This window comes from Trichoderma virens (assembly GCF_000170995.1).
Source record: "Trichoderma virens Gv29-8 chromosome Unknown TRIVIscaffold_5, whole genome shotgun sequence".
Classification (NCBI taxonomy): domain Eukaryota; kingdom Fungi; phylum Ascomycota; class Sordariomycetes; order Hypocreales; family Hypocreaceae; genus Trichoderma; species Trichoderma virens.
Genome location: NW_014013744.1, coordinates 2590409 through 2612094, shown reverse-complemented (window position 1 = coordinate 2612094; position 21686 = coordinate 2590409). Strand labels below are relative to the sequence as shown.

Here is a 21686-nt window from a genome sequence, read left to right as displayed (position 1 = left end):
TCACCATCGTCTTCGTGGGGTTTGTCTGTTTCCTTGTCGTCTTTCTTCCTTCTAAGCCTTCTTTCGTTGTCCTTTGTCTTTTGCTTTTCCCTCCGTTCCTTTTCACGCCTTTGGATCCTCGAGAGTTGTTTAATATTGAGATGATGGTCATCTTTTCGACGTTCAAGAATTTTCTCTCTGATCTCGCGCAGCTCCTTGTCCTTGATACGTTTCTCATGTGCTTCTCTCGCAGTCTTTTCTTCTGGACTCTCAACAATCTTGCCTTTGCTATGTGCGAGATCGTAGGCAAGACCAATACGGGTCAGCTTCTCTCGCCGCTTCTTGGCATTATTTCGGATCACTGTCTCAATGGGCAAGATTCTGTCGAGGCGAGTTGCGTCAATCTTGACGCGAACATCATACTCGCCTGCCTCCAAGTCAAGTTCGACATTGACAGAGCGTCTCATGCGGTACGGCGCCTGGCTGCGAACAAGATAATCCTCATGGCCAGCTTTATGAACGCGAAACGCTAGCTCAAACTTGTATTGGCCATGGAGGCCACGGAAGTATCGATCATCCAGCTGCGCCAGCACAATGACGACCGGACCAGGCTTGGTGATGCGTAAAGAAAAGTGTGTGTCATGGTAGTCCAGCATCCAAGGAACGTTGACAGTAGTCCAGATTTGAGATACCCGCCACGTCTCATCAAAAAGGCGAGTTCTCTCAAAAGCTTGATATTTCTGTAGTAAATCCTCGTAAGCGATCCAAAAGTCTCCGTCGTCGCCAAATCGATGATCCAGTTTCTCAAGCCACTCGGGAGTCCACTCTTTGGAACCGTCGCCTATTGTGCGTTAGCATCCTCTTCGTCACTGTATAAATAAGATGTTTGCCTACTCCATGGTCCTTTCCACTCTCCTTTGCCCCAGGGGTTCTTGAGTCGGAGCAGCCGTTTGCCGTCAATGTCCACAGCCTTTTGGATGGAGTAAGAATGAAGCTCAAGAATCCCCTTCCGCTCACCCCAATTCACCCCCCAGACGCCCGTACTGCAGCCGAAGAGAAAATCTTGGTTTACTTTGAGCAGTTCCTCTTTCCAGAAATACTCCTAATACCATGTTTAGCCAATACTAACAAGTCACGACTACTCTGAACACCCACCTTGTCAAGAATGTCCGTAGTGAAAATCTCAGAGGTAACTCCGCCCGTGAGATCCTCAATACCCTCGCCTCCATACCCGCCCTCGATGGCAGCATAGTCTCCGTGAGCTTTTGCATAGCACTTTTCAAGGAGCGGGAGCCAAGTCTCTTGAGGATGCTGGCACTGAGCAAAATAAAGGGCGCTGCTGTTGGACTGGTACACCTTGCGGTAAGCTTCCTCAGGATTGACACGCTCTAGCTCGTCAAAGAGGACTCGCTCCCAGTGCTTCTCGTCGTAGTCAGACTTGGTGAGATAGAGCTAGACAATATCAAGATTTAGCATCCTATTTTTTTTTGAAACAAGAAGAAAACATACGAAGTCGTCCACAATCTCGGAAATCCACTCGCCATCCCTGTAAAAGACAAACCCATAGACGCCAACGTCCTGGTCATGCGCCACGCACAGCTTCTCAATCAGCCCATTCTTGTTGCTCAGCGTACACAACGCCGACATGAGCCAGCAATCCCCATCTCTCCCCTGCCTCACGTCATTAGCCGTGGGACCCTCAACGTAAAACTGCGGCTTGTCAAATATCTCCACAACGCGTTTGGCGCTCCCAGGTCTAAAGTCTTTTCCTGGGTTGTCGAGAGGCTCAAAGTTGGAGAGAGATTCCAGGCAGTCACGGCGACAGAGCTTCAGGTCAGCCTCGAGGTCAAAGTGCGGATCCCGATACTTTTTGTTGACTCGGCGGCACTCTTGGACAATCTTTTCAACCTTGGCCCGGCACATAGCTGCCGCGGTTTCGTAAGACGCTTGAGTTGTTGTTGATGAGGATGCAGCCTTGGCATTCTTCCGAGCCACCTTGGCAGTGTATGGATTCTGCGGTATCACAGTTGTCGCTAGAACAGAAAATCACATCATTAGAACCGACCAAACTCATATATATATATATATATATCGGCCCTTGCTACTTTGCGGACAGATCAAGGCTCGTCATGACTCACCTTTGCCCGGCGCCTTTGTGGTAAACTTTGCCCAAAACTCATCAATCGCCTCCTGCGGCGTCTGGTGCTTCACCAACTTCCGCGGGCGAAACGGAATGGAATCCTGAGGCATCATATAGTCATCATGCCCTCGCGGATAGATGCGGCGTCCAGAGCGCGACCGTCTGGTGCGGACGCTGATCCGGGATGCAAAGCTGTTGTTGTCGCTGTCGCTGTTGATGAACGACATTGTGAAGAAGCCAGCGGCCAGCGGGTTTCAGAGCGGATGGCAAGAACGATTAGAACGCGGTTAAAGAATGTTAGAAGTCGCAATCTTGACTCTTCCGTGAAATGCGACTTCCTGTATGAAAGCCAAACGATATGGGCGTCTCGTCTTGTCTGGTGAGATTGTGCGCCAAAGAAACGAAATACTACCTGTAGTCTCAGCGTGGCAATCGAATAGACGCAGAATATCAGTCGAGATTTCCAAAACAGGCAAAAATAATATCACAACTCATCACTGTAACGGTATCCTCAATGACTTTCTTCAAGAAAACAAGAGATGCAAATTCGCTCATGTGTAGTGCAAAAATTATGTAGTCTGTGTCTTGGAAACACCAACGGCAACGAACTAGGCAACCATCACAGCTCAGCTGCTTCTACAAGGCTGACTGATCCCCTCTTCTTTACCGTTTCACATCTACGAGTACATGCAGTCTAGCAAGACTAAAATGCAATAGACCTACTGCTTCTCTTGTCACGGGCCCCGCGTTTTAAGCATACCTGTACTGTCGGCCAATACACAGACCGCCGGGCTAGAACCGTGTGCCGCATGCCTACGGTCAATAAATAGTACGAGCAGATGCCCAGCCAATTGGAGTCATTATGCCTCGTGGTCTGCAGCTTGGGGGCCGTCAACGCTATTGGATGAATTGACTGGTGGATGGGTGGATTCTCTAGTAGGTGCATTGCCTTACGCATGGAGCTGGATATTAAGCCACCACCAGCAGGTTTGTAGAATGCAAGCAATCCCCAAGGAACGGGGCACAGAGGTTGCATCCTGCTGTTTCTGTGCAACTTCGACTACATGTACGCGTCAGGGGTGCGGTAGCCTCTGCATGATGGTTGAAAAAGAGACATCTCTTGAGAAGAGGGTAGCAAATGGAGTCCAGTAGAGGAGAGTCTGCGACGGGTCAGTAGTCTCACATTGATTCCGACAAATAGATTGACAATGTGACCAGATCTGACCTTTGTCGATGCTGTGCATATTCGATACTTACCTGGAATCCATCGGCGGCGCGTCGTTGATTGATGCAAAACGCTGGTCGTTGTCGCACTGGCATAATCTTCCCCCCCTTTTCTGTCCAACAAGTCGTCTTGCATCAACCCTTCCTCACTCGCCTTGAAACAACACACACATGCACACATCTACACACACGCTCATCACACCTAAACACAAACGCGCAGCGCCAACAGTTGCTGTGTCGCCGTCGCCTTCAGAAGAGGGTTTCATGACAGGATTTCTTCTTCATCTTCCTCATCTGTGCTTCTCCGCTTGTCATATTTTACTGTATCATTGCATCTTCCGCTTCTCCCAGCTGTCCTCTGCTCCGGCAGCCACGCCAACCACTCCGAAAACACGGGCAATGTTTCTATGCCCGTGATCCCATTCCCTTGTCAATCTTGGGGACGTGCTCGTATTCTCCATGCCGCCCAGCCATTGGATCGCACAGCTCTTATCTCCTCTCAGCATCCTCAAACTGCCCAATTCTTCAAGACATCTTGCATCCACCGCCTTGGCACGCGCGCGCGCTCGTGTACCCCAGGAGGTGACAGCCTTCACTGACGTTGCAGCCAGAGCCTTCAAGCCCGCACGTACAGGGCAAACCTGAGGCCCGTATCAGCCCCAACGACAAGCGATACTGTTTGCAGCCCCAAGAGCAGCGCCGCCGATTCAAGCTCATCACAACATCACACACACACAGCCTCGCGGGGTATATCCATCGCATGTGCCTAAAGTCTTTAAGTCGTCAAGAGCTACGTTGACAGCGTCTGTCGTCTCAGTCCGTAATATGTAGGTAGTTCCGAGTGATGTGATCCAAAGTTAAATTCGTTTGAAAGATGGGGGTATGCCCAGGAACCGGTTCGAAGAGACCCTTGCGTAGCCAGGGGCCCCTCCAAAATCGGACGCTCTTCAATTTGAGAAAATGTGTATAAGAAAAAAGAAAATTTGACGCTTCCGATATCGTCGCCGCTGTCGCTGTCATTTTTGCTCATTCCTTTGTCACGCAGGAGGTGGGGGCTGCAGGAAAATGTATGTTTTTTGCCGTCGCCATTCTCTGGTACGATTACGTCTGCGATGAGAGAGTGAAGAAAAAAAATAAACAGACGCAGCATGAACCGAAGCCAAAGAAAGACTCCGTTTAAGCCGATGATGAGAAGAAATGTTGCCGACCGTCCGTTGTAAAAAAAAGAGGGGGAAATAAATAGAAAAACCAAAATCGAAAAGGCACAATCTGGGGTGCAGCGAAAAATATGTTGCGTCAACCAGAAAAAAAATATAATGAGAAATGCAGCCTAGGATCCAGAGTCGATCTTTTTCTTTTTTAACGACCTCCTGGATTTCTTTCCTCGGCCAGTTACCCGTCTGTCACCTTGCCGACCACCAGGGGAGGAGGGTGTCAGACGGACAACCCGCGCCGTCTAAGCGACGGGAGCAATGGGAGCCACGGAGGGGGCAGGGACATTGCCCAGGTCCACAACCTCGTTGTTGATCTCTGTGTTGTTGTTCTTCTGAGGGCAGTCACGGGAGATGTGACCAGCCTCACCGCACTGGTAGCAAGTCTTGCCGGCGGTGTTCAGGGGGCCGCCGTTGGGGGCGGTGCAATCCCTGGAGATGTGGCCAAGTTTGCCGCAAGCATAGCACTTCATGGCCTGAGCCTGGCAGTCACGAGCAAAGTGGTTGGGGCCACCGCACTTGTAGCAAGTAGCAGGGCGAGGGCCGTTGGCAAAGCCTCCACGGCCGTAGCCGCCGACGAAGCCGCCACGGCCGATGGGAGCGCCACGGCCCATACCGGCATTACCGGGGTTGGGGCAAGCACGCTACAATGGACATGTTAGCACATCTCTCCATATCGCATCTTTAAATGGTTCACAAAACATACAGCTAAGTGTCCGGGCTGGCCACAGTTATAGCAGCGGCCGCTGGTGGCAGTGCCGCTCAAGCGGAGAGTAGGGCAGTCGGCCTGGACATGTCCAAGTCCCTGGCAGTGGTAGCACTGCTTCGCCTCGGTAGAGCGAGGAAGAGGGCAGCCGTTAGACTCGTGGCCTGTCAAGGGAATTGTTAGAACCAGTAATCGCGGAGGAGTCGGGATTCGCTTCGAAGACGCATACCTGGCTGCTTGCCTATTTTTAACCATGTTAGCCGAGTGTTCCTGATTCCGTTTTCCATGGTAAAGAATTGCACGTACAGTTGTAGCAGAGACGCTCAGCGGAGGAGCAAACCTCGGCGTAGTGGCCAACGTTGCCACACTTGTAGCAAGCACGACGAGAGAGAGAAGACATGTTGATAATGTGTTATGTTCTACTCAAGGAAACCAGGTTAGCAGATGCGCCAGATATATGCGAAGCCCCATGCATGCGCCATTATATCGGGAGCCATATCCATATGCCACACCGAGTCAAAGTTCAACCGTTAATCCGTGACAGGTGCCGGGAACCAGGAAACCATCAGGGCCACTAAATATGGCGGGCCCATGGTTTGTCGCGGGGCTGTTCGAAACGCCGTTGCTAGCTTGGCTGCAAGAAATTCCCTCGCTAAACGACTGCAGGGTATATTGGGGCAAAAAAAACCTGACAGGCCAAAGCAAAGGTGTCGGTGACGGAGTATTCTGCACACGAGCTGTCATCTTTGCCGACGAGGGCGTGGACAAGGCGGTTTCGATGGGCGAAGGGCTTTGCTGGCGGTTCGGTGTAAGTGCAGATGCATCACATTCGATGTGGTCCGGGGCAAAGTTGAACGACGCGGCAGCAAAAGTATGCGGATGGCATGGATTTCATCTTTGCAGTAGAAGCTCGTCGCCTCAATCATGCAGAGCAGAGAAGCCAGATCTTCTTCGCCATTTGATGAGCCAGACACGCACATCGTAACCACTGCCAGTTATGCGATCATCTCTCTTCACCAACCGAAGCAAACGCAGAAAGCGACCTTGCAATTATCGCACACCCGAGTCGGTCGCAATATCAATATCGAGTCGAGATCGGAGTCGCACATGCAGAGATCATGTCGCACATGGTCGCACAGACATGGCTTCATCATGGACCGAACGGCCGCCGCGGAAGTCGGAGCAGCGGGGAGAGGAGCAAGTCGGCGTGGCTCCCATCTTACGCCAAGTATCGTGGAGCGATGAAGATGAAGCCAATGATGCGCGCAAAACACCGGTTGAACTTTGACAGGGCGATGGCATATTCCGTCGCAGCGGACAAAAGGACATTCCCTCTTTTTTTGTGGGCGCGGGAGGATAGGTGGACAGATACACACCTGAGAAAAAGATACTGCGTCTGGTAAGAGTTTTCTGCTTTCAGCAACCTGATATGATTCCGACAACTGCGACAACAACAGCGACGTCCACCAACAAACTTGTGATTCCGGTAGGGAAAATTTTTCTTGTCGTGAGGAGATTATTATGATCGAGGGAAAAGGGAAAAATAGGGAAGTGGAGCGGCGTGGACGAGGGCGAAGGCGCGGGTTGAGGGATTGGTTCAAGCGTCTCCAGCAGATGCAGTCGAGTCTGATGCGTGTGGGTGCGCCAGCTAGTGCGTGCGCGACCGCTGTGGGTGTGTGGTTCGCCCACTGCGCTGAGGCTCCGGGGCGTTGCGTTGCCTCCCTTGCCTCCCTGGAGCTGCGCTGAGGCATCAATCATCACTGCCTTTGCAGCGCTGCAGGGCCCTCCCGCTCTAGCAGGGCGCCCCACCGCTAGCGCTCTTGGGGGGAGGTGAGGGGTTGGCAAGTTCGCCACGGGCTGCGCAGCGCAGCGATGGCTGGATGGATCACCCGCAGCGAGGGGCGATACCTGTAAGGTACATACATGGCCGTACATCGACATGTACCAACTACACACGTCCACGGGCATCAATTCCCATGATTCAGCTTGAACAGCACCTTGCACAAGAATCAGATCAATAGCATCAGTTGAGGTATTACGAGCAGATCCAACGCCCAGAGCCATCCCATCTCGTGCTGTATTCCATCCTGCCTGCATGCAAGGTACCACCTGCAATAAAACGCCAATCAACCCGCATCAAAAAGTCCATGCAACACCCAGCAGCAGCGCATTGACCCGACCAATTAATTTGACGGCCAAAACCACACAAAAAAAAAAAAAACACCGCATCATCCCCAAGTACACATGTATCCTCGCCGTATACAACACCAACCCGGCCTTCTTGTTCCGGACTAGCAACCCACGCCGCCTCCAAGCTCCCCCAAAATACGATCCCGTGATTGCTTCCAGCCCAGGCCAGGCGCAGGCAACGTGTCCCGAGTCTACGTCCAAGAACCCTGACGCGATGCAACAATATGCCATCACCGCTGTCATGCTGCTGCACGTACGGAGTAATCAGCCAACAACCCTGGTGTGACGGAACATTTGCTCGCCCAAAACGAAGATGACGCCGCAGTCCATGATGACGGAGCTTACCCTTTGAGGTATCATGGAAGCTCGGGCTCCGTCTGGCAAAGAAAAAAAAATACGAAACCCGTTCATTTCAAGCATCCATTCTTAGAAAATGGCTGCTGTAGCATCCAACTCCAACGCGCTAGCGGACATCCCAACACCGACGCAGTCGAAAAAGTGCTGGGCTGGGCCAAATATTAATTTCTCAGCTGTGCATGCGTCTGGCAGCCAATCATGACGCCTTCACCCGCCGGGAAAGGGAACAGGCCCAGTTCTCGACCGACGCCTTGACAGGGCAAGGGACAACCAGCCAAGACATCCATGGATGGGAAAAGTGGCCCATGTGTGACTGACAATCAAATGCACATCCAGGACAACTTAAGGTTACAGGAATCAAGCAGCAGTGAGTATTAACGAGTACATCACGCAACAGGAAGCAGAAACAGGGAATTTGAGGAAAAAGCTGCCAGAGTGTGCATTCAAAATCATGGGCGGGCATCCTATATTACCAAGAACGCCGTAGACAGGCGGCAACATACAATCCGCCGCCTCCTATCTGGCCTGTACATACGCATCCCCATGTACTGCCATAGCCGTAATTTCACGCCATTGCCGCCCAAGAAACACCAGCAAAAACAAGACCCTTGACCATTTTCTAGGTATAGCACCTACATGTACCTACCAACCTACCAATCCTCTCAGCTTGGAGGTGGCAGGCCAGCTCTTCCTCGTTCTGAAGGATGCACCGGCTGGGAATCGCCCTCTGATGTCGGAGCAATAGAGCGAGGCACCGCATCAACCACGTATGACACTCCATCCTCGGAGATGTAAGACGGTGGCCTCGGTCCCGTCGTTGGCGGAGAAGCGGTGGGCTGCGCAGCATCATTCCGTTGCCAGAAGAAGCGGTTTGGATCCACGCGCTGGATTTCGTGTCAGCTTAGTCCTCATGAGAATAACCCTCGTAATGCTTGTACATACCACACTCTCTCGCCAGAGCCCGTAGGCAGGCGGCTTCATCGTCATGGCTGCGCTCTCGACGCCGGCAGCTTCTTCGTCTTGGGCCATCACCACTCGTATGGGGTTGCGTGGAACGGCATATCCGCGCGGGTCAATGGCTCGAGGAACGTCTGGCGGGTCTCCGCGAACAATTAGAATCCATAACCGAATGATACTGTAGCAGAAGAAGACCGCCGCCAGGAGAATGATCATGATCAACATGACGTTCAGCTCGCCAATAACAGCATGTTTTGATAGTGTCAGACCCAAATCTATGACGGATATCAGCATTTCAACATCATCCTATCTTTAGAACGCAACGCTTTGCTGCAAAATCAGATATCCACTTACACACTGATAGCAGCGAAAAAAGGAACACAGCAGCCACGAAGCACATCGCAATCTGCGCCCGCACATGTCTCGACTTGATCCATGGGAAGCAGAACAAGAAGCGCTTCGACTTATTCCTCTTGTCCGCCTGTTGCTCCGCATCCGCAGGTCCTGGCGTCATAGACTCCGGAGTGACACCACGGCTATCCGATCCAGCCAGGACTGCTGGCTGAGGAATAACCGGCAGGCCTCCTACTGTAGAGCGAGGGGCCATGCTCATCCGGTAGAGAGGCGGCGAGTTTGCGCGTCTCGAAGGCACCACAGGTGTCTTTGGGCTCTCCAGAGCAGCCTCCTCGTCGCCTACCCTCCTCCGCCCCATCGCCAGATGCGGTAGCAGTAGTCGTCTGGGGAATTTATGGCTCGTGTTCATTTCTCGCATGATAGTTTGTCGGCGTGAGGCGAGGACTTCGTTCTGGTTTTGGTCCTGGGCAGTGTTTCCGCGTTCCTCCCCTCGCGCCCTTCTAAGAAGCTCGCTGCGGAGCAGCTCCATACTTCTTTCTGATGACATGTTGTGTATTCGTTAATTGTTTTTATATATCATGAAAGTGGAAATTGGTAGGTGAGTGTGTTTCTCTCCGGTCCTGTCGCGGCGCAGCCGGCAACTCGTTGGAAAATTCGTGTGACGTCGGGATAAAGGAATGAAAATCAATGAGCGGATTCGATGTGTTCGAGTGTGATTGCAGACAGAAAAAAGCAGCGAATGATACCGAGGGAAAGACGAGAACCTGCTCAACAAGAAGGAGAATAAAGAGGCACAGAGAGGAAAGAGAGAGAGTTCTAGTCGCCGCAAAATTAAAGGAACGGAATAGGATAAATCGGTAGGAGGAAGCAAGAGAATTGAAGGACAAGAGAAGAAAGAAAAAAAGACAACAGTAAGGAAAGAATAGAGTGCGCAATCAATACATTGGTGTAGAGACTGCGAAAGGCAAGAGACAAGAAGCACAACTCCAGTAACCAGCTGGAAGGGCAGTCCTCTCTCTTCCGAAGCACAGACACAACGAGTAAAAATCCGTGCGAACCCTCACATCAATGTAAGACGGAAACACGCCCTGCCTTCATCTGCAAAAATAGGGTGTCGTCAGGTTGGATTGCGAACCAGGAGGGCCTTTGGCCGGCTCGTATCGCCTCCCCCCGCCACCTTGTGTCAAACCAATATCAAATATCAACGAAATCAACTTGATCCGAGTGGCCGTGCAGGGGCTGCCAAAACCAGGGGCTGGGTCAAGGGTCCTTGAAGAGGCCGTGTTTCAGCCTACGCAGCTCCGCCACCAATGGATTTGCTGCCGCCATTGCCCTCAATGGTACCTGATACGGCCCGGCGTCGCTCCCTCGACAAATTGAATGTTTCGCGATTCGCACCGATTGTTTGATGCAGTCTGGAGAAGGAAAGGATGCGAAGACCTAGGGCGAGCATGTGGAAGAGCTTGTGTATGGGGTCGGCACGAGATTGGCGAATGCCCTCTTGCTCCATAGCATCGCGATGGCATACTTACAGGCACAGGTACAGTTAACGACACTTTTTAACAAGACCTATAATACAGGCTGAATACATGTACCTAGGAACGTGATTTACCGGGGTTTGTTATTTTCACATTTCACATCAGTCCGAGTGTACAGTAGCTCATTCATTCCTTCATTCACCTGTTACAGGCGAGCGGCTTGTGACAAACGTTTAGCGTAACGGCGCTTATTATAGATTGCAGACTTGTACCCAAACAAGATAGCTTCATGTGATGAGGAGCCACTCATTTCCTCATCCAGGAGGATTTGGGCCGTTTTCGCAATTGTTGTCATCATCAAGTAGCTCGCAATTATCATCACCCTCAAGCAGCGCATAATCATGGCCATCCTCTCGCTCGCATCCTTGAATCGATTTCTTTTATATTGCCCTCAACTCCCGGTATCGCTTTATAATCCAGTAATAACATTAATGCCAATATCGCCATGATTTGGTTTTCTTTTTTCTTCCTTGATGTTTCCCGTTTCCTAATGAGGAGAACTAATATTTGGGTATAGTGGCACATATTTGAGACGAGCATACTATACAAGAGCCGATGGTATATGAAGCCTGCTCAATGGTATGAGCGGGCGGTTAAAATGGGCGAAGCAAGACATCATGGCCAGCCTCATTTCGTAGCCACTAGCTGGCTGTATAGGAAGGGAAAATCCGTGGAGCTGCACTGGGCTTCCTTTCCATGAGTTCTTGCAAGCTGCGCTTACCAGTTGCATGGTTTACCCATTGCCGTTACAGCCCAGTGAAGCAAGTTTCTAGATACTCAACTCACTTTAACTCGCCAAGGAGCATGGTACGGTCTGAGGAGGCGGACAACACTAGATAATCATGTCAGAAAACAGCTCACAAGGAAAAGCACAAGTCTGATGCCAACTCACGGATGGGTTCCTTGCCGGGCGCAAACTCTGCGCAGTTGACTGCGCCCCTATGGCCCGGGAGTTTATACAACAGCTTTCCGGTCTGGACAGACCAAATCACCACTGTGCCGTCGCCTGAAGCCGCTGCAACCTTCTTGCCCTCTGAATCCCAACTGGCACGCGCCAGATTCTGTTCCATTCCAGCGGTCGCTCCGTCAAACGTTCGAATATGCCGTTCCGTCGGTGCGAACGGACGGATATCCCAAGTTCTCACTGTTGTGTCCATCGAGTATGACAGCAGAGATTGGGAGTCGGGCGATACTCGCAGCGACGTGACGGTGTCTGTGTGGCCGAGCAAAGAATACACCACTGCCTTCTTTCTCAAATCCCATACACGAATGTCGTTATCGATGCCTCCCGTGTATATCTCGTTGCCGGCTTGGGATATCGCAACAGCTGTGATGGGAAATTCGGTCTGGATGTAGTCGACCGCATTTTTTGATCTTGGATCCCAAATTCCAATGGTCGAATCGTCGCTTCCGCTAATCAACATCTCCTCGCCTCGCTTGCTAATATCCAAGGTATTGATAATCTCCTCATGTCCGACGTATCTTCGTATTCGCGTTCCAGAGGTGAGGTCCCAGCTGGCAAGATGCATATCAGCCGAAGCAGAATATAGAATCTCCGAGTCTCTCGCCCATTGCAAGTCTAGAACAGCTCCCTTGTGGCCGTTCAGCACGCCGTAGTTTTCGCAGTCGCCGTAAGTCCTCCAGAGCACTACCAAGCGTCAGAAAAATGAGCAACCTTCCAAACGGCAAGCAGGTAATTTCCGTACTGATACTTCTATCCATTGATCCAGAAGCAATCAGGTTGCCCGTAGGATCAAACTTGGCAGTGAAAATATCCCCAGAGTGTCCCGTCAGCTCCATTACCGGGGCCTGGAGCGCGCTCGTCCGAGGAGCCTGAGAGAAATGTTAGACGTATTTCAAATAAACCATCAAAATCTCCTTACAGTCTGCACCAATGCACTGCTTGATGCATTGAGTCGAGCAAGCGCTCCTTCGGAGGCATTGACATTCTGTCTCTTCACCAAGACCTTGGACAATCCGGGATCGTCGTCCGCCGGGCGCTTTTCAGCTGACATTGTGAATAATCAAAGAGTCGCGAATGTTTCCAGGAAATTCAAAGTGCACCAAACAATGCAAGACAGACGATACTGAGCTGCTGAGATTTTGCCCGTGTCGCGATCGCGAAGCTTTGCCAAGTTGCGAACTAGGCGGCGCCCAAACTCGCCCTCCTATTGGCTTTCGGCCCGTTGATGTTCCTATGGTCAAGGCTTCTGTCGAATACCGGCCATGTAACTCCGTACCCCACCGCCTGCTGAGCTCCGGCATAACAGTCGCAACATCTCTCCTCTGCCCCGTACCAGATCGGCCGATTAGTGAATTTGCAGCCTTTTTCGCTGCATTCGCTATATAGTTCGCGTATACAGCTATAGTCTGGCTGTTTCTGCTGCGCTCGGCCTCCTATCCGTCTCTCGAAGCCTAGACAAACGCCGTAATGGCGGCCAGCAAGGCGTCCCGCATCGGGGAAGAGTATGTTTCAGCGAGTGGTAATGCGCTTGGCCGTGATCTAACAAGAGTATAGAATCTGGAAGTAAGACGCCATGGCAATAGAGAATATGATGTCTCGGTCTAATCGCATCGCTAGAACTCGTATTGACAAGGTGAATGCCGAGTTGGTAACCTTGACGTACGGAACTATTGTCGCACAACTATGCAAGGACTTCGAGGACGACTACCCAGAAGTCAACCGACAGCTTGACAAGATGGGCTACAACATTGGGTTGCGACTCATTGAGGATTACCTGGCCAAGTCGAATACAATGAAGCGCTGCGCCAACTTCCGCGAAACGGCAGACATGATTTCAAGGGTAAGGGGTGGTCATAGATCTCGTTTTGTGTACTCTTGCTAAAGCATCGTTTGGATTCATACAGGTTGGGTTTAAAATATTCCTCAATATTACACCGCAGGTGACGAACTGGACGACCGACAACAACTCCTTCTCACTAGTGTTTGACGAGAACCCGTTTGCCGACTTTGTTGAGCTACCAGACGACGGAAGGGCACAGAACGAGCTCTGGTACTCAAACATCTTGTGCGGAGTCTTGAGAGGCGCCTTGGAGATGGTTCAGATGCAAGTGGAAGCGCACTTCATCAGCGATGTCCTGAAGGGCAACGATACTACGGAGATGCGGGTAACCTTGATACGCTATATCGACGACGAGCTGCCGCCAGAAGACGATTGATAAATCGATACGAGCGTCATCTGTGGACAAGTACATGTCGGCCAGATTCATGCAGCGGAGAGCATCCGGCTGGCCAAGGCGAGGCTAATAGTAGATTATCAACAACAGCGACAGTTGATCCGATTCGGTCGAGGAAACCAAAGGCGGAATAATACCCATAGATCGAGCCGAGCTATCTAGATACGATGCTTGATTAGATCATTGCGGTTGGCTGCAGCAGTACTCCGTAATCCTGTGGATATTACTAGATGGACAGACAGGGATGAATAGATGGGTGCCTTGTTTCTTCAAAGATGGCCTGCCGAAATAAACCAGGGGTTCCATGGACATACGCCGGGACGAGACAAATAGTCCGTATGCTTTGCGGCTATGTACAGTACTGTTTGTTTGTGTAGCATCTAGGCTCTGGGAACAGGCTCCAGAGCACCAACCATAGCCTGACAACATGAAGACAAACAAGTGATGCCAGCACCAAGCTGCATAAGCCTTTACACGTTATGGCGGAAACTCAATCTTGCCTTTACTACTGCCAAGCAACAACCCGAAGCCGGCCCAAGGTGGAAAGCCAGGCAGGCCTGCCTGATCTCCATGGAATCAGCCCACCCATGCTGTGGAGTGATTCAACACGATGCTCGCTGACTGGCCCAAGGCCACCTCCGGTTGTACGTGGTATGAGCAATCACGTCACAAGCCGATGCAACGTCGAGTTGATCAGATACAGATACACTCTCGGCACATGGAATGGAAAGATGGAGGCGCAGTGCTGTCGATGAGGATGAGGATATTCCGGGGGGAAACCGGGCTGATGTCGGGATTGTTTGCTGATGCTGAGGCACATGATGATGTGACTCCATCGGAACGGAGGACCTATGATACAGTACAGTAGCAAAATAGGTACCTAGTTGACAATTCACAGTTTCATTTCAGCACTGTGCAGTTTGCAATTCCAAATCAAAAGCTCCTCTTGCAGAGCTTAATCTCTTACACGCAGCTCTCCGTGTTGCAAGCAGCTTATTACCTGCCATGAGACTCATGCACTGTACCAATTACCTCAGCGCTTTCATTAGCGTGTCTGTCGCACAGGGCTTGACGTGCGGGATTCATGCCTGAGGCGCCAACATCTGCCGCAGACCCAAAACTACGCACCTAGTCTGACGCATACGCAGGCACCAGCGAGCCGGTGCCTCATAGTGGGATCGCCAATGCCCCCCGAAGCAGGCCATCAATTTTATGCGCACTCGAATAACTTTTCCCGGCCACTTTCTGCTTTTCGCCGCCGTCGCCTCGCACTGTGCAGTCTCGCGCCTGCGCCATATCCGTACCGTGCGACCGCACCAGCCCCAGGCGGAGCCCAGGCAGAGCCCAGGCACCAGAAGGCGAGGCTACGCGCACCATCCTGACGCGGCGTGGGCGCTGAATGGGCCGTGCGAAGACACTCCCCACACGGCGCCAACCGCCACACTCCTTTTCCTGCCCGTGCGCTCGCCGTACTGTATGAGCTCGTGTCTGCGCACCACCATCGCCTGGATTCGATTTACTACTTGCACCTTACCTTACCTTTCACTACCTCCACAGCCTAATCTGATGTCCATCGCGACATTTGTCTCCACGGCCCAGCGCGAGTGCTGACCCTCACAGCCTGGACGACCAACGGCTTCTTCTGCCTCTGTCGACTGTCGCCGAGCCTCAAAGCAGCTCCCGCCCTTCTGCTTCGACTCGGCCTCGACGTCGTCTTTTGCCGGCCGCAGACGAAACTCTTCAGCTACCGCTACTGTGCTGTGTTCCCGCGCTGCCGGTACGCAGCACTAAGGCAACCTCGCTGTAGTGCGCTACAATCCCAGCCCCCAGAACAGAGGCCTGCTCAACTCTTTTCTCCATCCTCCATCTCAGCCGTCTCTGCCTTGCCCCGGCAGTTGGACGCATCTCTGCAGCAAGTGCGGCATCTTCGCTGCTCCGCGACTCCAGCCGTCGCCAATTTTCCTCCTCTCCGCCATCACCGACCGCCGTCGTCGCTTACAACGCCACTTAACCCATCGCCAGGCCTCGACAAGCGCGTCTCTCGCCGCAGCCTTCAGCAACTCGCTCCGACGCGGTTCGCGATAGCTTTTCACAGAGTTTTTCTGCCCTCCTCCGCTTTGACCTTATCTTGTACTTGGGTTCAGCCCATCTCGCCCACGTTATCTGCCCTGTCGGGGCTTTCGCGCGGCGGTACTTGAGTGGCTTACAAGGCACAAACTCTGTTACGCCTATCACTGCTTCTTGTGCTGCGTTTTGAGTTTTTTACCGCTATATACAACCTCTGAAATCCCTCTCAAATCTCTCTCAAAAACGTCCAGCAAACATGAATCCCAACGTTGGAATGGCAAACATGACACCCATGGGCGGCCCTGTTGGCGGCGCACCGATGCCCATGATGAATAATGGTGCTATGAATCCTCAGATTGCGGCTGCGGCTGCAGCTCGGCAGCAGCAAGCCAGCGAGAACCAGCGCGGCGTTCTCAACACATACATCTACGAGTATTTCCTTAGGCATCAGATGTTCGACTGTGCCCGCTCTCTCCTCAACAGCGACCAGCAGGTCAACGTCAACAAAGACGCCGCTGGCCGTCGCGAAAACGGCAACGCCATGAACGGCGTTGATGATCCCATGGACACCGACTCCAAAGACGACGGTGATTCCAAGCTACCAGACGACTTGCCCCCGCCTAAGCTACCTATGCCCGCCTCTGATACGTCGTTTCTATACGAATGGTTTTGCGTCTTTTGGGATATCTATACTGCCCCACGCGTCAAGGGTGGAAGCGGCATGGTGAACCAATATGTCCAGCATACTCAGGTACGAAAACAAAGAGCCGGGCACTTTTTTTTTTTTTCATCTTCCTTCTATGCTCCCATATTTGAAAGGGAAAATAGACATTTTGCTAATCCGAATCCGCAGCAGCAACAGCGAATGAAGCAGACTCAACAGCAGGAGATGCTACGTCAAATGCGCCCCGATTTGGCGGCGCAGCAGCAATATCAAGCTCACTTCATGAGAAACATGCAGAACAACAACATGGCAATGACCATGAAGCAGAACAATCTTGCTCGGGCCGCCATGGCCAATAACCAAAAGTAAGCAGTCGGGGAGGGTGGTCTTGTCTTCGGTCACAAACGTGTACTAACTAATGCTCTCTCCAGCCCTCAAATGCAGATGCTTCAGGCAAAGCAGAACCAGATGCAGCGGGATCCTTCCAATATGGACGGCAACCGGGATCGGCCATCGTCTCCCGCGTCGGGGGAGAATGCGCCGTCTCCTTCAAAACGCCCACGCCTCGAGGGTGCTCCGTTCAATGCTAACCAACCCAATGCCATGATGGCAAATGGTCGTCCCGGCCAAGTCATGCCCGGCCAGCAAATGGGTGTTGCCGGCAACGTGGCCAACGCTCAACAGGTGCTCGCCGCCAACGGTATCAACCCCGCGCAGCTCAACCCCCAGCAGATGCAAAATTTTGCCAATACACCTCCTGCGGCACAGCAAAAGTCCATCGCAACTTACTCCCACAACCTTCAGCAGCATCACGGTAACCAAATGGGCAACAAGCAGATCCCCGGCGTAGGAGGACCTCAAAACCAGAGCTCGCCCATGATGCCACAGGGCCCTGATGGTAATACCCTTAATGCCTTCTACAACCCTGAGATGGGTGGCCCCGGCGCTATGCGACAAGGTGGCCCGGCGGGCGCTCAGGCGGCGGCCGCTGGTAGCAACCACGCCTTGCAGGACTATCAGATGCAGTTGATGCTGCTTGAGCAGCAGAACAAGAAGCGCCTCATGATGGCCCGCCAAGAGCAGAGCGATATGGGTGGAATCCCTCGAGATGGCCAACCTGGCGCCCCCGGCCCCAACGGACCCTTCCCCGACACCTCGCCCCAGGCAATGAGGTCCGGAACTTCTCCCAACCCCGCGGAACAAATGAAGCGCGGCACACCGCAGATGAACAACTCTGGCATCCCCTCGCCTGTTCCTGATGGCGGACAGTCACGCGAATCCCCCAACGCCATGAACTTTTTGGGCAACCACGTGGATGTCAACATGGCACCTCACTTCTACAAGGGAGTGGATGGAGGGAACATGGCGCAGGCCCAGATGAACGGTATGCGTCCGCCTAGCTCACACCCTGGCCAGCCATTCAATGGTCCGATGAACGCGCAAATGATGGCTGCCCGGCAGCAACAGAACGCGCAAGGCAACCCACAGTGGCAGCCTGGAATGAATGGCCAGATGGTGCCTCAGGGAATGCAGCAAGGCCAGCAAGTTCAGACAACTCCGCAGCAGCGATCTATGCCTCCACCCTCGGCACCAGCTGCCGCGGCGGCCAACACAAACAACAGGACGACTGCCTCGCCCCAGCAGGCTTCAGCAGCTCCCCCTACCCCCAGCCAGGCTAACAAGGCCGCACCCAAGAAGAAGGACACCAAGAATGCCAAGGATAAGGTAAGCTCTTCACCTCTCATACCCATTTTGCAATCTGACGGATCTTATAGCGAGCCGCTGCACAGAAGAAGACAAATCAGAACCTCAACAACGCCGCCGCTACCGCCGCCGAGAATGGCGCGGAAGCTGACGCTGCAGCGCCAGCAACCCCCATCACTCCCGTCGTCGGCGGGGCCTTCAAGGGCGCTCAAGCCGGGGGCCCGGTGCCAAACGCAACTGCTGCCGCCGCGACCACAGGAGTTCCCGCCCCGGCTGCCGCGGCCAGTGCACCAGTGCCACCGCAAGCTGCCCCTGTGCCGCAACCCACTCATGACCTTACTCAGAATAACGCTCTGGGCGGCATGGATAACTTTAACATCCCGGTAAGTCACATCAACTCTCTCGCTTCCACCTTGTTTGGCTCGACAAAAACTGACTTTGGCTGCAGGATTTCGGAATGGAACTGGCCAACCCACTCCACTCTGACAATGTGCTCAATGACTTCGACTTCGACTCATTCTTGAATGACAACGATGCCGGCAATGAGCCGTTCGACTTCACCGGACCATACTCAGGGATGGAGGGCGGCGAGATTAGCGCGGAGTAGGCGTTCGCGGAACTGGATCTCGAGGCATGGCAGCAAACGAGACGTGCGCCTCCCGTGCCGCTGCCGGACCCGAGAGAGCTGTTCAGGTGGTGGTTGCCCCCGAAATAGGCGCCCGCGAATTTTGTTCGGTAACAAGATGGGTTGGCAGTTTTCTTCTTTTGCTTTGATTTGTTTTCCTGGGTTATCTCTAATCTGGCATCATTCGACACGGCGTTACAGTGGATATCTATATCAATGGTCATGCGGCGATCCGGTTTTCCCAGGGTCTTTACTTTGATGGTTTGAAACGGGAAAAAAGAGATGTTGTCCCTGTGGATTTTTGTTTTACCCTTTCCCTCTACTTGCCCTCCCTTTTTTTCTTCTCGTGTCCTTCTCTTTTTTCTTTTTGCTTTATCTTTTCCCCCTCTCTCAAGTAGTGTTACATGTCATTTCCTTTGCTGATGGAAGGGTTCGCGGGGTTGGGCGGAGAAAAAAGCCCTCCCCCTTTCCTCTTTTCCTCCTGTAAAATGTTTTTGGCCTAACGTTTCGATAATGGTTTTTTCGAAGTTTCGCATACCACATAAGTCACTGTTGTAAAAGATCAAATTAATGTTACCTACTCTGTGTACCTTTGTCAATAACATGATGTGATTCGTCATTGATCCTTGTTGGTCGTCGCTTTGCAATTAAGAGGGATGCAATGTAACCAGCAACGTCTATATCAACGTAGCATGTGAGTTTTCCCAACGCTGATGCACCAGAGTCAGGGTTTGTTCTAAAGACTTGATGGTCATAACAGTCGTGTTCATAGGTATCTTAAATATATATACAGTGAATCAAAATGGGGTCCCGCGTAGGGACATGTTGACAAGTTGTCATGACATGTGCATCATCATAAAAGCGCCCTGTATCATATCTATCCAAATTCAAATTTTTCTTTTTTTTTGCCCCGTCTTTTTCTTTTTCGTATATTCCTCCCTTGTTCGTCGAGCTAACATCTCTTAGGCGGATTCGTAGACGGCAACGTATTGAACTTCAAACATGTTGCCCCAGCCGGACAAAGTCGCCTCGTTAGGGTCGCCCTGTTATTTCACAAGTTAGCCATGCGGGCTACGCAAGAAGTGGGAGGGTAACTAAAGAGAAAAACTTACGGGCCATGTACCACCAACTGCCAGGTTGAGGATGATGTACATTGGGGAGTGTGCAAGCGTTGCCCAGAGGCCCTCGTCGCCAAACTGGGCGCCGACGAGGGTGTGGAAGAGGTTGCCGTCGAGGTACCACTCGATCGTCTCCGTCTGCCAGTTGTTAGAGCAGCGGTTGATCTTGAGGGCCCAGGTGTGGAATTCGTCGTCCTGGGGAATGGCGATGCTCTGGCCCAGGCCCCAGGGCTCGTTGCAGGCACCACCGCCGGTGTGATCGCAGTGGGCGGTGCCGTAGCCCGTCAGCTGGCCGTTGATCTGCTCGAAGATGTCGAGCTCTCCGCAGAGAGGCCAGGGAGTGCCGTGGCGCATGGAGTCGCCCAGCATCCAGAAGGCAGGCCACATGCCCTGCTTCGTGTCAAGGGGGCTGGGGCCGCCACGCAGAGCGGCCTGGACCTGCATGGTTTTGCCAGGGGCAGGAGCCCAAGACTGGATGGATTCGATGCGGGAAGAGGTCCATTCGCCCGTGGGAGCTTGCTGGGGGACAAGTTGGAGAGTCTGGCCTCCAGACAGCTGCATGTTGGAGCTGGACTGGGTGTAAGTCTCCAGCTCCTGGTTGTTGTGGAGGTCGGTCATGACGTTCCATTGGGTGAGGTCGACCATGTCGCCTTGCTCACCAACGAACGACTCCTGCCAGACAACCTTCATGCCGGGGATGTTTGGGGAGAGAGTGGCCATGGCGGAGGAGATGGCCATGGCGAGGAGGGAGAGAGATTGGAAATGCATCTTGGGTGATGAGTGTCTGTTTTTTGGGCTGCGTTGGTTGCAAGCGGTTTGATATCGTTTAGGAATGGGATACAAGGATCGTATCACAAGAGTCTTGCTCTTGAGTCTTGGAGTCACGGTCAACCGAGGGAATGAATATCACGACCTAGACAAAGGAGTGTGTCTGTGTGTCTGTATGTCTGTATGTTTTGTCTGTTCAACAGGAACAAGAAAGGAGTGCGCAGAATCGACCAGCGAAAGGAAGGGAACGGCCACAGGCCTGACGAAGGGAATGAAGTTGAAAGGAGAAGGAAAAGAAAAAAAAGGGTATCAAAGCAACCGCAGAGCAAGACGCATGGTGGGAAGGATGGAGAAGCGGCGGAGGAGCAGCTTAAGTACATCCAATGTATCGAAGGGCCCCAGCAACTCCAGGTGCGTTGTCGTTGCATTCACCTGCACTAGACTCAGGCACATCTACTAGCCCGACCAAAACCTCTTGATACTACGACTACGGCTGTCCTCATCCTCGGGCTAGATCCAGGTACCTTGCAGAAGGGCGAATCCAAAAGTCATGCAAGCCGCGTATAGTCAGGTCCACCAACGGCCCAAGCGCCATCCCATGTGGCCAAGAACCCCCCCAAGCGCAAAGTCCAAGAAACCGCCCAGGAGCCCGCGAAAAGGCAAAATCTCAGCGGCCAGCCAGTAAAAGCCCGGACCTGGACGGAGCATCAGGCATGCTAAGACGCCTGGCACCTCGCCGGCTTATGGAGCGGTTGATAGGCGTGATGCCGCGCTGGACGGCAGCCCGGAAATCCATCCATTTGATCCTACAGGGGGGCGGTTTAGGCGCGAGAAACGTGCAGGGGTTGGGGGGCCAGGCACAGAAGTTGAAACAGAGCGGAAACAA

The 21686-nt window shown here is 52.6% G+C and overlaps 9 protein-coding genes across 9 annotated transcripts; 3 read left to right on the top strand and 6 right to left on the bottom strand.

Moving 5' to 3' along the window:
- Positions 1 to 77: 77 nt before the first annotated feature.
- On the bottom strand, positions 78 to 2229 carry TRIVIDRAFT_148398 (uncharacterized protein; the record flags this gene model as incomplete). Its single annotated transcript, XM_014102730.1, has 5 exons — positions 78 to 820; positions 874 to 1081; positions 1135 to 1431; positions 1489 to 2012; positions 2118 to 2229. Coding segments are annotated over 5 exons (1884 nt in total), but the record flags the coding sequence as incomplete, so codon positions are not given.
- A 1640-nt stretch (positions 2230 to 3869) lies between these two features.
- Positions 3870 to 4437, bottom strand: TRIVIDRAFT_215941 (uncharacterized protein; the record flags this gene model as incomplete). Its single annotated transcript, XM_014102729.1, has 1 exon — positions 3870 to 4437. One exon carries the CDS (start codon positions 4371 to 4373, stop codon positions 4134 to 4136), a length of 240 nt encoding a protein of 79 aa, XP_013958204.1.
- Positions 4438 to 4886: 449 nt separating this feature from the next.
- Positions 4887 to 5660, bottom strand: TRIVIDRAFT_138406 (uncharacterized protein; the record flags this gene model as incomplete). Its single annotated transcript, XM_014102728.1, has 4 exons — positions 4887 to 5198; positions 5261 to 5424; positions 5490 to 5501; positions 5567 to 5660. Coding segments are annotated over 4 exons (582 nt in total), but the record flags the coding sequence as incomplete, so codon positions are not given.
- A 180-nt stretch (positions 5661 to 5840) lies between these two features.
- TRIVIDRAFT_200320 (uncharacterized protein) lies at positions 5841 to 7006 on the top strand (the record flags this gene model as incomplete). The annotated part of the gene is made up of 3 exons (XM_014102727.1): positions 5841 to 6068; positions 6256 to 6659; positions 6718 to 7006. The coding sequence occupies 3 exons, from the start codon at positions 5841 to 5843 to the stop codon at positions 7004 to 7006; spliced, it is 921 nt and encodes a 306-aa protein (XP_013958202.1).
- Positions 7007 to 8469: 1463 nt separating this feature from the next.
- Positions 8470 to 9278, bottom strand: TRIVIDRAFT_45498 (uncharacterized protein; the record flags this gene model as incomplete). Its single annotated transcript, XM_014102726.1, has 3 exons — positions 8470 to 8691; positions 8750 to 9039; positions 9119 to 9278. The coding sequence occupies 3 exons, from the start codon at positions 9276 to 9278 to the stop codon at positions 8470 to 8472; spliced, it is 672 nt and encodes a 223-aa protein (XP_013958201.1).
- Positions 9279 to 11513: 2235 nt separating this feature from the next.
- Positions 11514 to 12671, bottom strand: TRIVIDRAFT_45404 (uncharacterized protein; the record flags this gene model as incomplete). The annotated part of the gene is made up of 3 exons (XM_014102725.1): positions 11514 to 12304; positions 12363 to 12489; positions 12540 to 12671. 3 exons carry the CDS (start codon positions 12669 to 12671, stop codon positions 11514 to 11516), a joined length of 1050 nt encoding a protein of 349 aa, XP_013958200.1.
- A 416-nt stretch (positions 12672 to 13087) lies between these two features.
- TRIVIDRAFT_45658 (uncharacterized protein) lies at positions 13088 to 13836 on the top strand (the record flags this gene model as incomplete). The annotated part of the gene is made up of 3 exons (XM_014102724.1): positions 13088 to 13122; positions 13238 to 13460; positions 13525 to 13836. 3 exons carry the CDS (start codon positions 13088 to 13090, stop codon positions 13834 to 13836), a joined length of 570 nt encoding a protein of 189 aa, XP_013958199.1.
- A 2359-nt stretch (positions 13837 to 16195) lies between these two features.
- TRIVIDRAFT_123722 (uncharacterized protein) lies at positions 16196 to 18863 on the top strand (the record flags this gene model as incomplete). Its single annotated transcript, XM_014102723.1, has 5 exons — positions 16196 to 16672; positions 16775 to 16950; positions 17017 to 18310; positions 18361 to 18672; positions 18738 to 18863. Coding segments are annotated over 5 exons (2385 nt in total), but the record flags the coding sequence as incomplete, so codon positions are not given.
- An 803-nt stretch (positions 18864 to 19666) lies between these two features.
- Positions 19667 to 21118, bottom strand: TRIVIDRAFT_76825 (glycoside hydrolase family 16 protein; the record flags this gene model as incomplete). Its single annotated transcript, XM_014102897.1, has 2 exons — positions 19667 to 19957; positions 20027 to 21118. The coding sequence occupies 2 exons, from the start codon at positions 20798 to 20800 to the stop codon at positions 19877 to 19879; spliced, it is 855 nt and encodes a 284-aa protein (XP_013958372.1).
- Positions 21119 to 21686: the final 568 nt, after the last annotated feature.